Consider the following 17,299-nt stretch of genomic DNA (forward strand, 5'->3'; position numbering starts at 1 on the left):
ATACTTGAACAATGTCAATTTGAATACCGGGTAGGGAAATTGCAATGTCAATAGATTCGAGGAGGGCCGGAGAAGAATCATATATCATGGTGGGTATGAGTTCATTTCAGAGGGATTTCCATCCTTCCTTTTTTGATGTGGCTTGTGGGAGGAGAATGGCCAAGAAGATGAAGCGTGTGGACCGGACTGACGAGGCGAGAAATTTCCAAGGAATAACAAAGAGACACGTGGGGCAGGCAGCAGTACGTAGCTCTCGTGAGATACCACTTTGCAAGAGAATTAGAGTTCACGGCTTGATGCATGCTTCCATGAACTAATTACTTAGTTAGTTAGCTGAATTGCTAATTAGGGAGAGGCCGGGGCCTGATGAGGAAAAGGTGACATCTTTGGTTTTCTTTGCAACCCCTTCCCTACGACAGTCCCTTGGCAACATCCATGGACCCCCTTTTTGTCCCCTCAATGTGCCTAATGAATAATGACCCTATAATCATCGTCATCGTCCTCGTCGCCCCCTTGTCGATCGTCGAGATCTTCATCATCATTATCATCACCACCGCCATCATCACCGCCAACAGCAGCTATGATCGGTCGGTTCGGGAGGAGGAGGGGGTCCGGGCGAAGATCTTTTGGCCCGGGGCGAGGATCGCCAGCGGGTCGTAGCGGGCCTTGCGGTCGACGAAGCGGGCCCACTTGGAGCCGAAGTGGCGCGCCCAGTCGGCCTCTGTGCGGTAGTGCGGGAAGTAGGTCTTGAAGTCGTAGCCGCTGCTCCGGCAGGCGTAGACGATCGCGCCGTTCTGCGCCACCAGCTCCTCCACCGCCGCGCCGCTGCCGCCCGGGCAGAACCGCAGCAGCGCCACCAGGTAGAAGACCTCGCCCTCCGGCAGCGCCACCGACGTGTTCGGGTCCCACCTGCAGCAGAGTTGCACGACGCGTCACGATACGACAAAGGAAGAAGAAATAGAGCACAGCAGTGCATGGCCTGTGGCTGAGAGAGACGTGCATGGTGATAATAATAGTTTTATCAATCATAGGACCTGAGCTGGTGGCCGCTAATGCGCGATCTTGCACGGCTAAATCCAAAACGGAACGGGATTGATGGAGAAGCTGGGACGGAGCCCGTCTTATTATAAGTGATCCCGGTCAGGATCACTCACTGCCGTCAGCGAGCGCCCTGACTGAGCAGGGGAGGCTCACATGCGCGTGCATGACGTGAGCGCCCGCCGCAAATGGCAACTCTGCCATGCCACCGAGCGGCGCACGGAAGCAATCCAAGAAGAGGAGAGGTGGTGCGTCATGGGTTGGAGTGTATAAGTGGGATACTCACTTGCTCTTGAGCATGGGGTAGATGAGCATGGGCCCGTCGACGCCGTCGGCGAGCATGCCCTTGAGCACGGCGCGGTCGAAGTCGGCGATGTCGTGCGCGGAGACGAAGAGGTTGAGCCACGGGTGCGGCGCCGCCCAGCTGCCGCTCCGGCGCGCCTCCTCCTCCACCCGGTTCACGCGCGACAGGAACTCCACGTACCCGACGTCCGCCGCGTACTCCAGGCCCCGCACGTACTTGAGCCGGCGCATCATCTCCCCCATCCTCTGCACACAAACCGAACAAACATACATGAGCACGAGCAGAGCAGGCGAATCAATACCAATGGGTCTGGCAGCAGACGACGACGACGGACGCTATCGTGTCACGTCGTCACATGCCGGCCTAGTGCGTGCTGCTGCGGCTGGTGTGAGCTGTTCCATGGGGACAAAGGAGACGTGCGTGAGGTGAGGTGAGGTGGGCGCCGCCCGCATTGTACGCACGCGAGATCGGCCGTGCGCGCACTGGATTGCTGGATTGCTGGCGCGACCGGTGGGCGTGGGCGTGGGTGGGGTGGGGGCCGGGGAGTTTGGCGGCGAGCGCGGGGGCGGTCCGGGGCCAAGAATCCAGCGGGAGATGGACGACGACATCCCGCGGGGAAGTACAGCGCCAGTGCCGGCCTACCTCGTCCACGTCGTCGGGCTGCTGGTGCGGGTGCTGGTACAGGGCCACCTCCAGGCAGTAGAGCAGCGGGCCGGACTCGCCGGCGGGGAGCAGCGACGGGTCGAAGCGCGCGCCGGCGGGGATGGGCACCGACGGCCAGCCGTTCACCGGGTCGTCGCTGCGCACGAACGCGAAGCCCTCCACGTAGTCGAACGCCGACTCCGCCGGCCGCGTCACCAGCCACTCCGCGTCCGCCGCGTACTCCGCGAAGCTCGCGTAAACCACGCGCGCCCACTTCACCTGCAGTCAGTCAAGGGCACGCGCACGCCGGCCGGTGAGCGTGCGTCGTTCGACGATGAGGATGCGGATGGGGAGTCGTAGGGGTACCGTTTGTGGCGCGGGGGAGAGCGGGATGCGGGCGCGGGTGATGACGCCGAACTGGCCGAGGCCGCCGAGGACGGCGAAGAAGAGGTCGGGGTGGGCGGAGGGGGAGCAGACGCGGCACTCGCCTTCGCCGGTCACCACCTCGAGCTCGGCCACGTTGGACACCTGCGGGCCGTACCGGAAGGACTGCCCGCTGACGCCGCCGTTGGAGAGCGTGCCGCCGACGGTGAGCCGGAGGTAGTCCGTCCAGGAGGCGGGGGCGAGGCCGTGGTTCGAGACGGCCCAGTGGAGGACCTCCTCCCAGAGCGCGCCGCCGGGGACGTCGGCGAAGGCCGCCCCACCGCCAGGCGAGACGAGCTTCATCTGCAGGCGCCGGGACGCCGCGCCGGCGCGCATGTCGAGGACGAGGCCGCCCTCGGACATGGCCTGCCCGGCCACCGAGTGGCCGTTGCCGCGGGCGGCCACGGTGAGGTGCGTGGTGCGCGCGGCCGCGCGGATGGCGCTGGCCACGTCGTCCGCGCTCGCCGGCCGGACGACGGCCGCGGGGCGCGCGCTCACAAGGCCGCCGAAGTCCCTCGCCGCCGCGCACTCTGCCGCGTCGGCGGCCACCACGGTCAGCTCGAGCGCGTCCCGCTCCGCGGCGGCGCCGGCCGCGGCGCGGTCCATGTAGGCGAGCATCATCTTGGGCAAGCAAGCGCTTCTCTTCCCACTGCGGTGCGGGCGAGGGTGAGCCGCTCGCTTAGCAGAGCAGAGCTCTCTGTTTTGTGATGTCACACGCGGTGCGCTCGCGCTCTGTCTCCGCCTGACTGTGCTGCGGTCGTCGTGTGGGTGGAGGGGTTTATATCGAGAGGACACGCGGACGTCGATGGCCATCACGCCTTTCAAAAAGGCAAAATCTAGTTAAGTTTGCAATTTTGAATTGAAATGATGGCGCACCATCTCGGGAATGTTTGGAGGATTAAGGGCCTCTTTGATTCACGGGATTCTAGAAACGCGGGGAAAGGGAAAACATAGTACTAGAATGTCATGCTCATCTCAATCCTACAAGATTTTGGGTTGTTTGATTGCATCATAGGAAAAACAAAGGATTCTTCCAAAGAGGTTTGAGTGGATACTAGAAATCCTATGAAAAGTAGTATAAAAAAAATCCTTAGGAATTTACCAAAATCTTCTAAGTCCAAGTTTGGAACCTATGAATATATGATCCAAGAAACAATAAAATACTCTATTGATGGTGATTGAATCATTTTATCAGGGATCCAGCTTGAATAGGCAAGGAAATAGGAATTTGATTAAAAGAAAGCCAATTCAAGATTTTAAGTCAAAACAGAGACTAAACATAATTGGGAAATTGTGACAAGAGCTCTAATAGAAAGATATGATCCTACATTCAAATTTGACGAAGAAAATTATTTGACTGGGCTTATGAATAAAAGATATAGCAAACTTACTCAAATTCAAATTCAAATTCCAAATTTGAATTAAATTTGGATTTCCAAAACTTAAATATTTTGGTTGTACAATAATCTAGAGATTTCAAGGAGTTCAGGGATATAAAATTGATTAAATTTGAATTTATGGTTTAGAAGTTAAGTATTTTGGAAGTTTAGGCATTTGTTTGGAAAAGAAACGAATTAAAGGAAACAAGGCTTCCACGTGTCACAATCTGATAGACCAGTACTGCTTCATTGGTTTTCAAACAAGGCATCGCCTTGATCCATTGGATAAAGATCCAACACCTAGAGGCTTGTGTACTGGTTCACTTAAGTGAACGCACGCGTTGCGCCGGATCGGAGTCACATGGTTGAGAAAAGAGGGAGTGGTGCTCACCCGATCTTGGTTGCTGGCGGTGACGAAACTGGCATGGCAACGTCTCGGGTTCGCTCGATATCGTGATGCAGCCCCCCCCCCACCCCCACCCCAATGACTTTCGAGTGGAGGACTGGGCAGAGGGCTATGCGGCAAGCCCCGGGGACACGATGGGGACGTCGATTTGTTCCTCGACGGGTGATGAGAGCTCGCCACAATTGGACAGATCGTGGCAATGGCGAAGCTCGTCGACGGCTCTAGCTACGATAAACATCAAATCACCGTGTCAAAACGGTTCGTCACAACAGGGTATGAAGAAATAGAGACGAAATGGGGGTCGGGGTCCCCTGGACGACATCGTTACCTTATGCAGATGAAAACGCTCGTGGGTTCTTCGGTAGGAATTTAGGATGATGGAGAGAGGGAGAACTCACGTAGGGAGAGGGCTATGGTCTCTTGGAGAGGTTAGAGTCAGGGCTTTATATAGGGGGTGAGGTGGTCAGCACCAAGCAGGCGGCGATGAGGTTAGTGGTAGGCGTTACCGCTGTGCATGGATGGTCGTTCCCGGCGCCCTGAAACCGCACTGCAGTAGCAGAAATGTTGTGGAAGGCTCGGAGTAGGTTCTGGAAGAAACAACGAGGTCGGGAAGGAAGCAGAGGCGTTGAGGCGTGGTCGGTTGCAGTGGCTTGTTGCCTGCCTCGTTCATTTGGTCGCGAGGTGGGTGACAACCCGACACATAGGGCCCCCCTATCGGTGGGTGGAGAAAATAAAATAAAAGGGGAAGCGAGGTGGTGGGCTGGCGCTTTTGCTCGGTTGGACCGGAGTGGGCTATGTCGGCTCGCTTGTGACACTGAATAAGAAATGGAGAGTGGGCCTAGCCCAGTAATTAGGATAGTTAGGTTTTATTTCTTTCTATTATTTAGTTTAGGTTAACAAACATGCTAAATAAAGAAATATCAAAAAAATATTTAATATTGCATATTATTAGTTTTGAACTTAAAAAATTTATTTCTAGCAATAAAAATATATTATATGTATGAAATTCATTTTAATAATGCATTATGGGCTTTATAAACTCACCAAAAACTATTGTCAGGGGTTTATAATTCCCGTAATTCATTTTGAACTCAAAAATGCAAATTGTGGAATATTAATAAAGTTCCCATTTCATATACTTGAGGAAGCCATATTATCCTTGCTCTTTATTGAATGAATAAAAATGAAAATTCCTCTATTAATAATTCGAAACCGAAAATGATGATCAAGGGATATGCAAAATGGACATGCTTCTATGTATAACATTCCAAATGAAAATTTGGGATGTTACAAGGCACATGATTTTTTCTCTCTCTTTTGATTTGCTCGTACGTGCGGTCAGTTCTACGATTCATGCATTGTGTGATGGTGTGGCAGGCTTGTTCTAAGTATATGGGCCAATGTATGTTTAGATGGCTGACTATTTTTTATCTCCAATAGTGAGATATTATGGGTGAAGGGCTTGTTCCCTAAGCAGGCACAACATACTACATTATCTTCTATTTTTTCTACAAAAAAGTATGTCCTTTATTTCAATTTTCTAATCATGTTTCATTCACGAATTTTTTTCCATACCAGACTACATAAGTCATTTTTTGTTACATGTAATTTGCAGTTTTATAATTTAATTTAATTTTTTGTTGTTGTTCCACACTCCTTGTGTTTTGTTTTGTTTCTTTTAAGTAACTCTACCTGAAGGATTCTTTCTTACATAGAATTATTTTGTCTTTTTAGTTTATGTTTATTTTATTTATCATTTTTTGTCCGCCTATTTACCCTCTTTTTTTATTCTTTTCGAATAACACACCTTCCCGATGTTATGTCTTCCATAAATCAGATTTGTCCATGTACTGTAAATTCATTCATGCTATGTTTTTTTCCTGTATCATGTCTGCGTCTCTCTCATTCACACAGATATGGGGAGACAATACCATCAACATGACATGCAAATCATTTTGGGTTTGTCAAGAGACGGCTAACCTTCAACATTGTTATTTTTTCTGGATGCTTAGTATAACATGTACGTATACTTGCAATTTTTATGCAATATGTGTGCAAAATTATAATGTTGTCTAAAAAATATAATACTACATGATTTTTCTTGCATATTATGAAACCCTGGAAGTTATATAAAACATGTGTGCTACTTTTTATCATAATTAGTTTAATGTTTTCTTTCTTGTTTTAGGCTAATATCAAAGCCCTTAATTAATTTTCAGCTAAAAAAGCCAGTGCCCTTAATTCATTCTACCTTAAAATAAAAGTTTTGTCTTACTATATGTGTTTGTTTATCAATAAGTAAAAAGTGACTGAGTACGAAAAATTATTTGTTTTTCTCAGTTCTGTTAATGTTTCTCACTTTTTCTACCATTGTTAAGTAGTTTACTTTCTTGCTGTTGAACTTTCTCCTATATTTATGCATGCGGCAACGGTTTACTAATGTAGTCATATGACACTACTTAATTTTGCGTTTAATATGAAAATAAAAAATTATTTCATAATTGGTCTATTAAAATTGTAATATAATTATTAAAGTTGCACGGCTTTATGCTTGTTCTGGCATAGTACCAAAGGGCGCAAACTTCTGTCTATTTTGTGTGCAAGTTTTCAGTAAGCTCTAATTCATGCATACAAGAAATGTGCTTGCCAACAAGCCGTTTTGATTTTTTTTCTATTATGCACAGTTCTATAATACTAATTTTTTTATTTTTTTTGTTTCTTCCTTTAGGTTAAAACCACTCCCTTAATTAATAATTTCTTTGCAAGCAATTTTTTTCCGTCACTCCCATAATTTATTTATTTCTTATAAATAAACATGTTCTTCATTCTTTTGTTTCTTATTTCTACTTTAAGATAACACCACTCTTAGGTTTCTTTTTTGCTTCCTTAGACATATTTTACAATTCTTCGAAGTAACACCACTCGTATAAAATGAGTCCCTTGATTTTTTTCCAGGAAAATGACTATTGTTTGTAAGTTACACCACTATATATTTGTTCTTTCATATTGTCGAATGGTGCAAATTCTACGAAACATTTGTGCAAGTCTTTGTCTATTTTTGATTTTTAGTTTCATTTTCCTTTATTCTTTAGGGTAATACCAGTGCCCTTAATTCCCTCTACCTTAGAATAACATTTGTTTATTGTGTTTTTTGTATATATCTTATTTATTGATGCTTGGTTTGGTTTTCTAATTTATTTGTGTATATGGTGGAGGTTTTGTGATGCAATCATGTGACTTCTACGTAATATTAAGTTAGGAAATTAAATAAAATTCACTTCTATAATTGAACTATTTGAATCATCGACAAAATTAATGTTCCGCATGATGACACTACACCGAGAGGATGGACAACAAACGGGTGAAGTGGTAGCGCGTGCAACATCGAAAGCGTTGTTGGGCTCGACTGCTTCTTTGGTCTTGCTGCCGACGTTGTCGACCATGAATAGTTTCATTTTAACAGGTCATTTTTTAGTTGCTTAGTCGTTTTTTCTGCCATTGCATTTTCTCCTATATATGTGCATGCGATAGTGGTTTTGATTATCCAATCACGTCAGATTGCTTAATTTTGTGTTACTAACTTATAATAGAATTCATTTTTGTATTTGATCTACCTTAAGACAACATTATTATTGAAGTTTATTTTGTTGAATCACATGATTTGTTTTTTATTGATCTGTTATGACAGATAAAACCACCATTAATATGTTACAGTTATGGTTGTTACTCTTTTAACCGGCTTGTTGTATCGGTAGCCCATCAAGCAATCAGCCTGGCTAGCTTCTCTCATTTGGGCTTTTTGAAACGCTCTCATTCAGGCTGTTGCTTTGCCAGGTTGGTGAAAATCAAGGGAGTGCCTAGAACTCATCTAGATGAGGTATGATTTGGTCTCATTCACCTGACACCACGTGACATTACCTCTTTATTGTCCTAGCATGTTTGGCGATGGGCCTTTTCTCCAAAAGTTTGTCTTGGCCCGTTCCCTAGTTTACCTCTTTATTGTCCCAGCATGTAGTCAACCCTTGATCGTGTTTTCTCCTTTGCTCTTTTCTTTTTTGCAATTCTTGCCAAACACGTACTATTTATACTTATTATACTTTGTACTTGCTTTCTCTTTAGGCTGAACATATGACGGGCCTGCTGTCATGCATATTTTCTTATTTTCCTCTAGTAACTACTACTTATTTTGTTATCTAAAACAAAATTGCACTTGGTATAAAAAATTATGCAAAACGTCAAAAGACACATTAAATTTTCTTTCAGAAAATACCCAATAGAAAAACTAGATGCATGCGCATGTTAGTGTCCACTGTAGAAAAATAAATGAAAACCCCTAGTTGAACATATGTTGCGAGGTGTGCAATCGTATGCGGGCATTTTTTTAGAAAAATAAAACCAAGAAAAAAATGTTGCATATCTAGGTTTAAAAAAATAAATAAAATAAAAATAAATAAGAATCCTACCTAGTTGCACATGTGGTGCGACGCTTGTAGTGCGAGCATGTTGCGATGCTTGTAGTTGTGTGCAAGGTGAACTTGCAACTGGCCCAACTACCCCTTCTCGCCTCAGCTGCAGTTGCTTTGTGCCTTATGCGGTAGTAGTCAGATAATGCTCACAATTGCATGTCTAGTGGTGGACATGGAATTGGACCGACAACACTCTCCCGATCCTAGTTATAGCCGTTTTGTGCCCCATGCAGTTGCAGCCAGGTTACAATGCTTGCAATTGCATGTCCATTGGTGGACATGCAACTGGCCACGACAACTCCCACTCCAGTTGCATTTGTTTTGTTTATGTGTAGTTGCAGTCGGTTACAACGCTTGCAGTTGCATGTCTAGTCATGGACATGAAACTAGACCTACAACCGGCTCTCCTCGACCTCAGTTGCATCTGCTTTGTGCAAATGGCCCGACAACTCCCCATTAAGCCCCAGTTGCAGCCGCTTGTGTGCAAGTGCAGACATAGTCTATTACAGCGCTTGCAGTTGCATGTCTATTGATTGACATGCAACTGGCCCTACAACTTTATTTAAAAGTACTTGCACGACAACTCCCCTTCCGTCCCAATTGTAGTTAGTGTGTGCCCATTCATTTGTAGTTTTTTATAATGCTTGCAGTTGCATGTCTATTGATAGACATGCAACTGGCTTGACAACCCCCTTCCGACCCCAGTTGCAGTCACGCGTGTGCCCATGTAGTTGCAGTCGGTTACAATGCTTGCAGTTGCATGTGACATGAAAATGGCTCGACGACTCCCCACCCAAACCTAGCTGCAGTCATGTGTGTGCCCTCTGTAGTTGTAGCCGGATTACAATGCTTGTAGTTGCATGCCTAGTGGTGGACATGCAACTGAAACGACAATCTCTCTTGACCGTAGTTACAATCACATGTGTGCCCATGCAGTTGTAGCGGTTACATTGCTTGTAGTTGCATGTCTACTTATGGACATGCCACAGCCAGAAAAATTCCCCACCTGACCCAGTTGCAGTTACGTGTTGTCCATGCAGTTGCAGTCAGGTTACAATGCTTGTCGTTGCATGTCTAGTGAAGGACATGCAACTAGCATGACAACCCACTCCTGCCCTAGTTGCAGTCAGTTAGAACGCTTGTAGTCGCATGTCTACTGATAGACATGCAACCAGCCTGACAACTCCCCACCTGGCCCAACTGTAGTCACATGCATGCCCCTGAAGCTGATGTTTACAATGGTTGCAGTTATATGCATCTGGCCCGACAACCACTTGTCGACCCAGTTGTATTCACTTTCTGGCGATGTAGTTGCAATCTCATTTGTAAACTTACAGTTATAACTCATTTTTTTAAAGTTGTTGTTAGGATCAATTTTCGGAAATCTTATAGTTATGACCCCTCTAAAGATGTTTTCAGTGTATATAAAAAAATACAATGTATATGGAAAAAATTAGACATAAGAAATATAACTTTTCAAAGAATTTAATCATGTATTTGTTAAATATTAAACATGCATATAAAAAATTCTAATCTATAAAAAATGTAAAATGTGCATGCAAAAGGTAGACATTCAAAACCTTAATCATAAATTAAAAAAATGTTACAATGTATAGATAAAATGTTCCTGATGTATAACAAGAAAATGTAGAATGGAAAAAGTAGACATAAAAATATATGTTTTAAAAATGTTAACCATGTACTCCAAAAATGTTAAAAGTGTACATAGAAAATGTTCCAGGTGTATACAAGAGATGTATAATTTGTATGAAAAAGTAGGCATAAAAACTATAAGTTTCAAAAATGTTTATCATGTATTTGCACAATGCTAAACGTATATATAAAATATGTCCGTGATGTATACGAAAATGTACATGAACAATGAAGAAAACCGATGGAAACCAAAAGAAAGTAAAACTGAAGAAAGAAAAGCAAAAAAAAACCAGTGAAAATTGAGAAAGAAACAAAGAAAATGAAGAAAAAAATAAAGAGAAAAAACCAGTAAAAACCATGAAAGAAACATAAAAATAGGTGAAAAATTAAAGAAAACCAAGAAAACCCGAAGAAAGCCGTGGAAAACAAAGAAAATCGAAAAGAAAAACAAAAGAAAACAAAACCCCTTCCTATCCCCAGTTGCAATCAATTTGTGGGCCGTGCCATCGCGGACTGGTTACAACACTTGCAGTTGCATGTCTGGTAGTGGACATGCAACTAGACAAAAAAAACCTCTTGCTCCCGGTTGCATCTGCTTTTGGGACATGCAGTTGCGGACGGGTTACAACACTTATAGTTGCATGTTTGATGTTGGACATGCAACTGGGCGGCAAAAGCCCCTTCCGCCTAGTTGCAGTCTGGCTACAAAATTTATAGTTGCATTTGTGCTGATGGGCAAGCAATTGGTCCGACAATGTCCCACTCACCCCATTTGCAGTCGCTTTTTGGGTAATTTTATTGGAGTTGGGCTACAACATTTGCAGTTGCATTTCTGGTGGTGGATATGCAAACTGGCCAGCAAAAGTCCTGCCGTTCCCACTTGCGGGCGCTTTATGGGGCCATTCAGTTATAGTCAGGCTACAACACTTGCAATTGCATGTATGGTGTTGGACATGCAATTGGCACCACAACCTCCCACCTTCAGCCGCATAAAAACAAACTATAGAAAATAGAAGTAGAGAAATAGAAAACAAAAACATAGATGAACAGAAAAGAAATACTCACCTACCACGCCAGCCCCAAAACACACGCATTTAAAAAAAACTAGATATTATTTAAAAAAAGCCCAAAACATGCGTATTTTAAAAAATAAAGAGAAAATCCAAAACAAAAATAAATATGAAATGAAAAAGGAACTCAAAACAAAAATCGCAAATAAAAATACAGAAGATGGAAAAAATGAAAAATAAACTAAAATAGTGAACAAAACAAATGCAAAAAGAAACCAATAAGCCTTGATTATAGTAGATTAAAGTTAATAAATTTGTGTACAATTTTAAAATATATCTAAAAACGCACATATTCATAGATCCTGTTCAAATTTGTTCACTATTCTTGCTGGCCTCCTACTACGGCTACAAGCTTGCAGCCGCTGGAGTACGGCTCAAGTACAACACGTAGCCACAAAAATTGGCATTAACAAATTGGCATATTCTTGCTGGCCTCCTACTACGGCTACAAGAGCTTCCGCTGTCGCAACCCCCAGACCAACTTTGCTGGAAGCCGTTGCCTCGACAAGCGCGCGGGCGCGGCCTCCCGCCGCCGGCAGGAGAAGTTCGATCGCCTCCGCCGGCTGCGGCCTGGCTTTCGCCGACGGCCCGGGCGGAGCAGTCTGGGAGGAGGTCCTCCACTGGGCCTCGAACCTGCCACCCTGACTTCCTTCGCCGTCCTCGGCGGTCTCAGCCAGTTCGACGTAGTCAATCGTCATCACAGCCCCCCGTGCGGGGCCTGGAGTACGCGGCGGACGTCGGGTACGTGGATTCCGGTCCCGCGTGAACCGGGTGGAGGAGGAGGCGCGCCGGAGCGGCAGCCGGGCCGCGCCGCACCCGTGGGCTCAACCTCTTCGTCTCCGCGCGCGACATCGCCGACTTCGACCGCGCCGTGCTCGCCGGTATGCTCGCGGACGGCATCGACGGGCCCATGCATGCTGATCTACCCCATGCTCAAGAGGCGCTGCTGCGGTTCTGCCCGGCGGGCGGGCGGCGCGGCGGTGGAGGAGCTGGTGGCGCAGAACGGCACCATTGCCAATGCCTGCCGGACCAGCGGCTACGTCTTCAAGACCTACTTCCCGCACTACCGCACGGAGGCGGACTGGGCGCGCCACTTCGGCGCCAAGTGGGCCCGCTTAGTCGACCGCAAGGCCCGCTACGACCCGCTGGCGATCCTCGCCCCGGGCCAGAAGATCTTTGCCAGGACCCCCTCCTCGTGCCGAACCGACCGATCATAGCTGCTGTTGGCGGTGATGATGGCGGCGGTGATGATGATGATGATGATGAAGATCTCGACGATCGACAAGGGGGCGACGACGACGACGATGGTGATTATAGGGTCATTATTCATTAGGCACACTGAGCTGACAAAAAGGGGGTCCATGGATGTTGTCAAGGGACTGTAGTAGGGAAGGGTTGCAAAGAAAACCAAAGATGTCACCTTTTCCTCATCAGGCCCTGGCCCTCCCTAATTAGCAATTCAGCTAACTAACCAAGTAATTAGTTCATGGAAGCTTGCATCAAGCCGTGAACTCTAATTCTCTTGCAAAGTGGTATCTCGTGAGAGCTATGTATCTCTTTGTTATTCCTTAGAAATTTCTCGCCTCGTCATTCCGGTCCACACGCTTCATCTTCCTGGCCATTCTCCTCCCACAACCCACATCAAAAAAGGAAGGATGGAAATCCCTCTGAAATGAACTCATACCCACCATGATTCTTCTCCGGTCCTCCTCGAATCTATTGACATTGCAATTTCCCTACCCGATATTCAAATTGACATTGTTCAAGTATTATTTGCGTTCCTCCATGAACGTCATTTTTGTTATCATAATTGACTTCTCTTATTAATTGACTTTATACCTAGATTTTGCACCGGGTCCCAAATATCACCAGGATTGGTCCCTTTCTCGTCCACTGTCGCACGTTATCGTGCGAGGGAGGAACCGTGGAATCATGGCGACAATCGATCATAGCTGTTGTTGAGGATAATGATGGTGATCACCCTGTTGATTCTAGCCATTGTCGTGATGAAGATCACGACAAGGGGCAATGATGATAATAGTTTATTATCTCTCTCTCTCTCTATCTCAGCCCATGCACGTGTTTGAACTTTTATAATCTTCTGAATGGCCCTTGGAGTGCATCACTTCGAGCTTCGGCTGAAAAAAATGGTTACAGAGACCCGTATAAATATACTCCCTCCGTCCCAAAATAAGTGTCTTAAACTTCGTACAAATTTGTATTAGAGCTAGTATAAAGTTGAAACACTTATTTTAAGACAGAGAAGTATATATTTTTTCCTTTGTTTACTATTCAAAGTTCTTTTAGGGTGTGTTCTCTTGAGAGTCGCCCTATCGGCGATCGTCATCCACTAGCTATGGAGGCTACGCAAGCGACGTGCAAACTCAGATTAGTAATATTTCAGCCTCCATAATTCAAACACATTGATTCCCTCCAAATTTAAATGTTTACTACATCAAGTAAACATGCACAGTTTTTGACAAGTTGCATGAACAAAAGCACTTCATCGGGACATGTACAAATCACATGTTTCTTCCATTTGCACCGTCCCCTCTTTCAAGTTTTCTGAAGTGAATGCTCAAATCTCGCTATTGTGCCCAAAAAATCTCCGCCACTTGATCTATTTTGTTCAGATCCAACACGGTGAACCGATTATGCTCGAATGTGCATCCAACACGGTGAAGATTAGCCATATCGGTGATGGCCATCCATCAGATATGGAGGTTGCACAAGCGACGAGCAAACTCAGACTCCCCTATTTCAGCCTCCATAATTCAAACACTTTGATTCCCATCAAATTTAATTGTTTACCACATCAATTAAACATGCACATTGTTTTCGACAAGTTGCATGAACAAAAGTATTTCATCCGCGACATGTACCAATCACATGTTTCTTCCAATTGCACCATCCCCTCATTCGAGTTTTCTGAAGCGAATGCTTAAATCTCGCTACTGCCCCCAAAAATCTTGTGCCACTTGCTCCATTTTTTTTCCGTATCCAACATGATGAACCGATTCTGCTAGGATGTGCATTAATTTCTATCCCGATCCTCTATAATTTGGAGTCTAAGCGGCTCAATCTCCTGCTGGATTTCGTTCCTACGTGCATCCATATCTTCCTGACACCATCTTCTGTCTTGCATTTCATCCCATCTGGCCCTCTTCTCTTGGTTCTTGTTCTCCTCCATTTCGAGTTTATTGTGCTTCCTCTTCTTGGCGTACTTGTTTCTTGTTCTCTTCAACTTATCAATCTTTTTTTTCATTTCCCCACCTATTCTTTTCTCTTGAGCCCTAGTTCTTCTGTTTCCTCCCATCTAGCTAACCCGTGCTAGACGCTAGAATGGTACTTCTAGCCACGTTTGCCATTTTCTTTCTATCAACATCATTTGCACCGTCATCCATCTCCGGAGAGGAATTCCATTTCTCATTTTTGGGTTGCCATCGTAATTCCTCGAATTACACGTCTCGTGCTCTTTCCAACAATCCCTATAATGTTGGAGGCCAAACAGTTTTCCCATTCGACTTCGGCATATGTTTGTACTTCGCTTGGGCTATCTCATCATAAAACAAACAAATGCACAAATTGATGAGAATTCTCAAAGTAATGCAAATGTGTCAATAAAAAACAACATGCTTTCTTACATATTGATAAATGGTGACACCCCTAGCAGGAGCCGGCTTCACTTGCTCCTTAAAACTCACCCAATGATTGCACATCCCTTGAGTCGTACAACGTCAGTCTGTGAGAGATTTGAGCATCTTTGTTCACGCAAAATGAAATCTGAAACAATCTTCAATGCATTTCCAATACATTGTTGTCGATTGATGTTTCGATCGAGAGATTTATCTTGTCATGCCAATAGAAGCGCAACATCAACATCGGGCTTAAAGTTGCTTCACTGTATTGCCTTCTTTTTCAATGAGCCGGAACCATCAAATTACAATTCTGCATCTTAGACAGAGTCATGGAAAAAATGACAATGATGTGACCTCGAGATCGACATCATTTGTCTAGGAACACCTATCATACTAGAGAATGTTATCGTCATTGAGGGTCGATCCCCGAAATTCAGCAAATCGACGCTACATTTGCCAACAATTTCCATCGCTATCTTGCATAGAATCGAAGAAAACCCGAATAAAAGCCACATGATGCCTTTTTTTACCTCATCACTGTTGCTGATCCGGCGTACGACTGGGAAGCCACCATAGTTTTGCCCACCGTCAGGGTGAAGTGAGGATGGCTAAAGGTAGCGGTGACGCCCTTACCAATCTACTTCTTCAGTGCCTTCGCTAAGAACCACCACAACACTATTGGGGTGAGGCCCCTGCCTCCACGTGGCGACATAGGCACTCACTAGTAGAAAAACACCTAATAGTCCCGGTTCGTAAGGGCCTTTAGTCCCGGTTCATGAACCGGGACTAATGGGTCGTTACTAATACCTCCACCCATTAGTCCCGGTTCAAACACGGACCGGGACCAATGTGCCTCCACGTGGCCCTGTGTGCCGAGGCCAGTCAAGGGGCCTTTGGTCCCGGTTGGTGGTACCAACCGGGACCAAAAGGCATCCACGCGTCAGCCTTCCAGTGGCTGGGGTTTTTGTTTTTTTTAAAGGAGGGAGGGGGGGGTTGGGGGTTTTTGGGGGTTAATTTAGGTGTTTCATATATTGTGTTAGCTAGCTAATTAATAGAGAGAAGTGTCCTCTCTTATGTCCGTGCTTGGTCGACACTCCGTACTATATATACATAAGTGATCGAGATAACCATTGAGTACAGAAGTTCGTCATGCATACCGAGAGAAGTGATCGATCAACCTCTTCTTCTCCGAAAGATTGGTCGAACAACAAGTTTTCGTATATCATGTATCTGACGCTACTGGCTACATACATGTACAATATGTATAAGATCTCTTAATTACAATCCCCTAGCAATTGAAATCAATTTCCACATGGTATTCTCCGGCTTTATTGATGACGTGGTCAAGAAAGAATCCCGCCAATTCCTATTGAATTGCTTTCATGCGATCTGGTTCTAGGAGTTCATTCCGCATCTGCCACGTCTAATTTGAAGAAGGGGTTAATTAATACATATATATGAATGAAACTCAACATAAATGATGGTGTAATAAAATGAAATTGTGAATATTATTGCTTACACACTTCATATTGTCTTTGAGAGTAGCCCCGCTTGTTTTTCAAAGTCGCGTTGTGGATGAACTCGCACACGTAGTATCCATAGAAATCATTCCCTTCTTCGTGCCACAAGCACTTTACGAGAAATAGAGGTCAATCAAACTGATAATGAAGCATTATAAATGACATTGATGAAAGTATAGCTATAGAATCAACGGGAGATGCCCGCAACTAGCTAGCCAGTAGTACTTACTTTCGGGTATGTATATCGCAGCTCCTTCGGCAGTCCCGAAGCTTGTGCGGTGAACTGTTTCCAAACCCTGCAAGACAAAGAAAATAGTTATTATTACTTGAGATATCAGGAAATGAACAAAAAGTTGCCGATATGGTGCGATAATGATCGATTGAACTTACTTGCTGAGCATTTCAGTCATGTCCGCATAGGTTTTGGGATCTTTCCGTCTCGAGTCTAAGACGGTTACTAGTCCACGCTCAAGCTTAATCTCCAGAAGAATATAGTGGTACCTGCGCACGCATGCATAACTCATCAATTACATTACTATAACCTCGCTCGAGTAATAAGGGAAACCGAATATGCACACGACAGTAACACTCACTTGCCGTTGTAAGGAAAGAATATGGTATCTCTGTTTTGATTTTTGATCAACGATTGTAGCACGTTGTCCTCGGCCTCTTTGACGTCCTTTTCAACCAGAAATTCATCTATGACATTTGTGTTAATGAACACAATATCATAAATTTCTTGTTTTTTGCACTTGACGAT

General features: G+C 45.2%; 1 protein-coding gene and 1 pseudogene across 1 annotated transcript; one reads left to right on the forward strand and one right to left on the reverse strand.

Moving 5' to 3' along the window:
- Positions 1-239: 239 nt before the first annotated feature.
- LOC119338452 (cytokinin dehydrogenase 11-like) lies at positions 240-3,144 on the reverse strand. The gene is made up of 4 exons (XM_037610778.1): positions 2,351-3,144; positions 1,985-2,263; positions 1,325-1,587; positions 240-909 (listed from the first exon to the last, which is right to left on the reverse strand). The coding sequence occupies exons 1-4, from the start codon at positions 3,026-3,028 to the stop codon at positions 579-581; spliced, it is 1,551 nt and encodes a 516-aa protein (XP_037466675.1). The 5' UTR covers positions 3,029-3,144; the 3' UTR covers positions 240-578.
- A 1,247-nt stretch (positions 3,145-4,391) lies between these two features.
- LOC119339588 lies at positions 4,392-12,839 on the forward strand (annotated as a pseudogene).
- The last annotated feature ends 4,460 nt before the right edge of the window (positions 12,840-17,299 follow it).

This window comes from Triticum dicoccoides, chromosome 7B (genome assembly GCF_002162155.2).
Source record: "Triticum dicoccoides isolate Atlit2015 ecotype Zavitan chromosome 7B, WEW_v2.0, whole genome shotgun sequence".
Lineage (NCBI taxonomy): Eukaryota > Viridiplantae > Streptophyta > Magnoliopsida > Poales > Poaceae > Triticum > Triticum dicoccoides.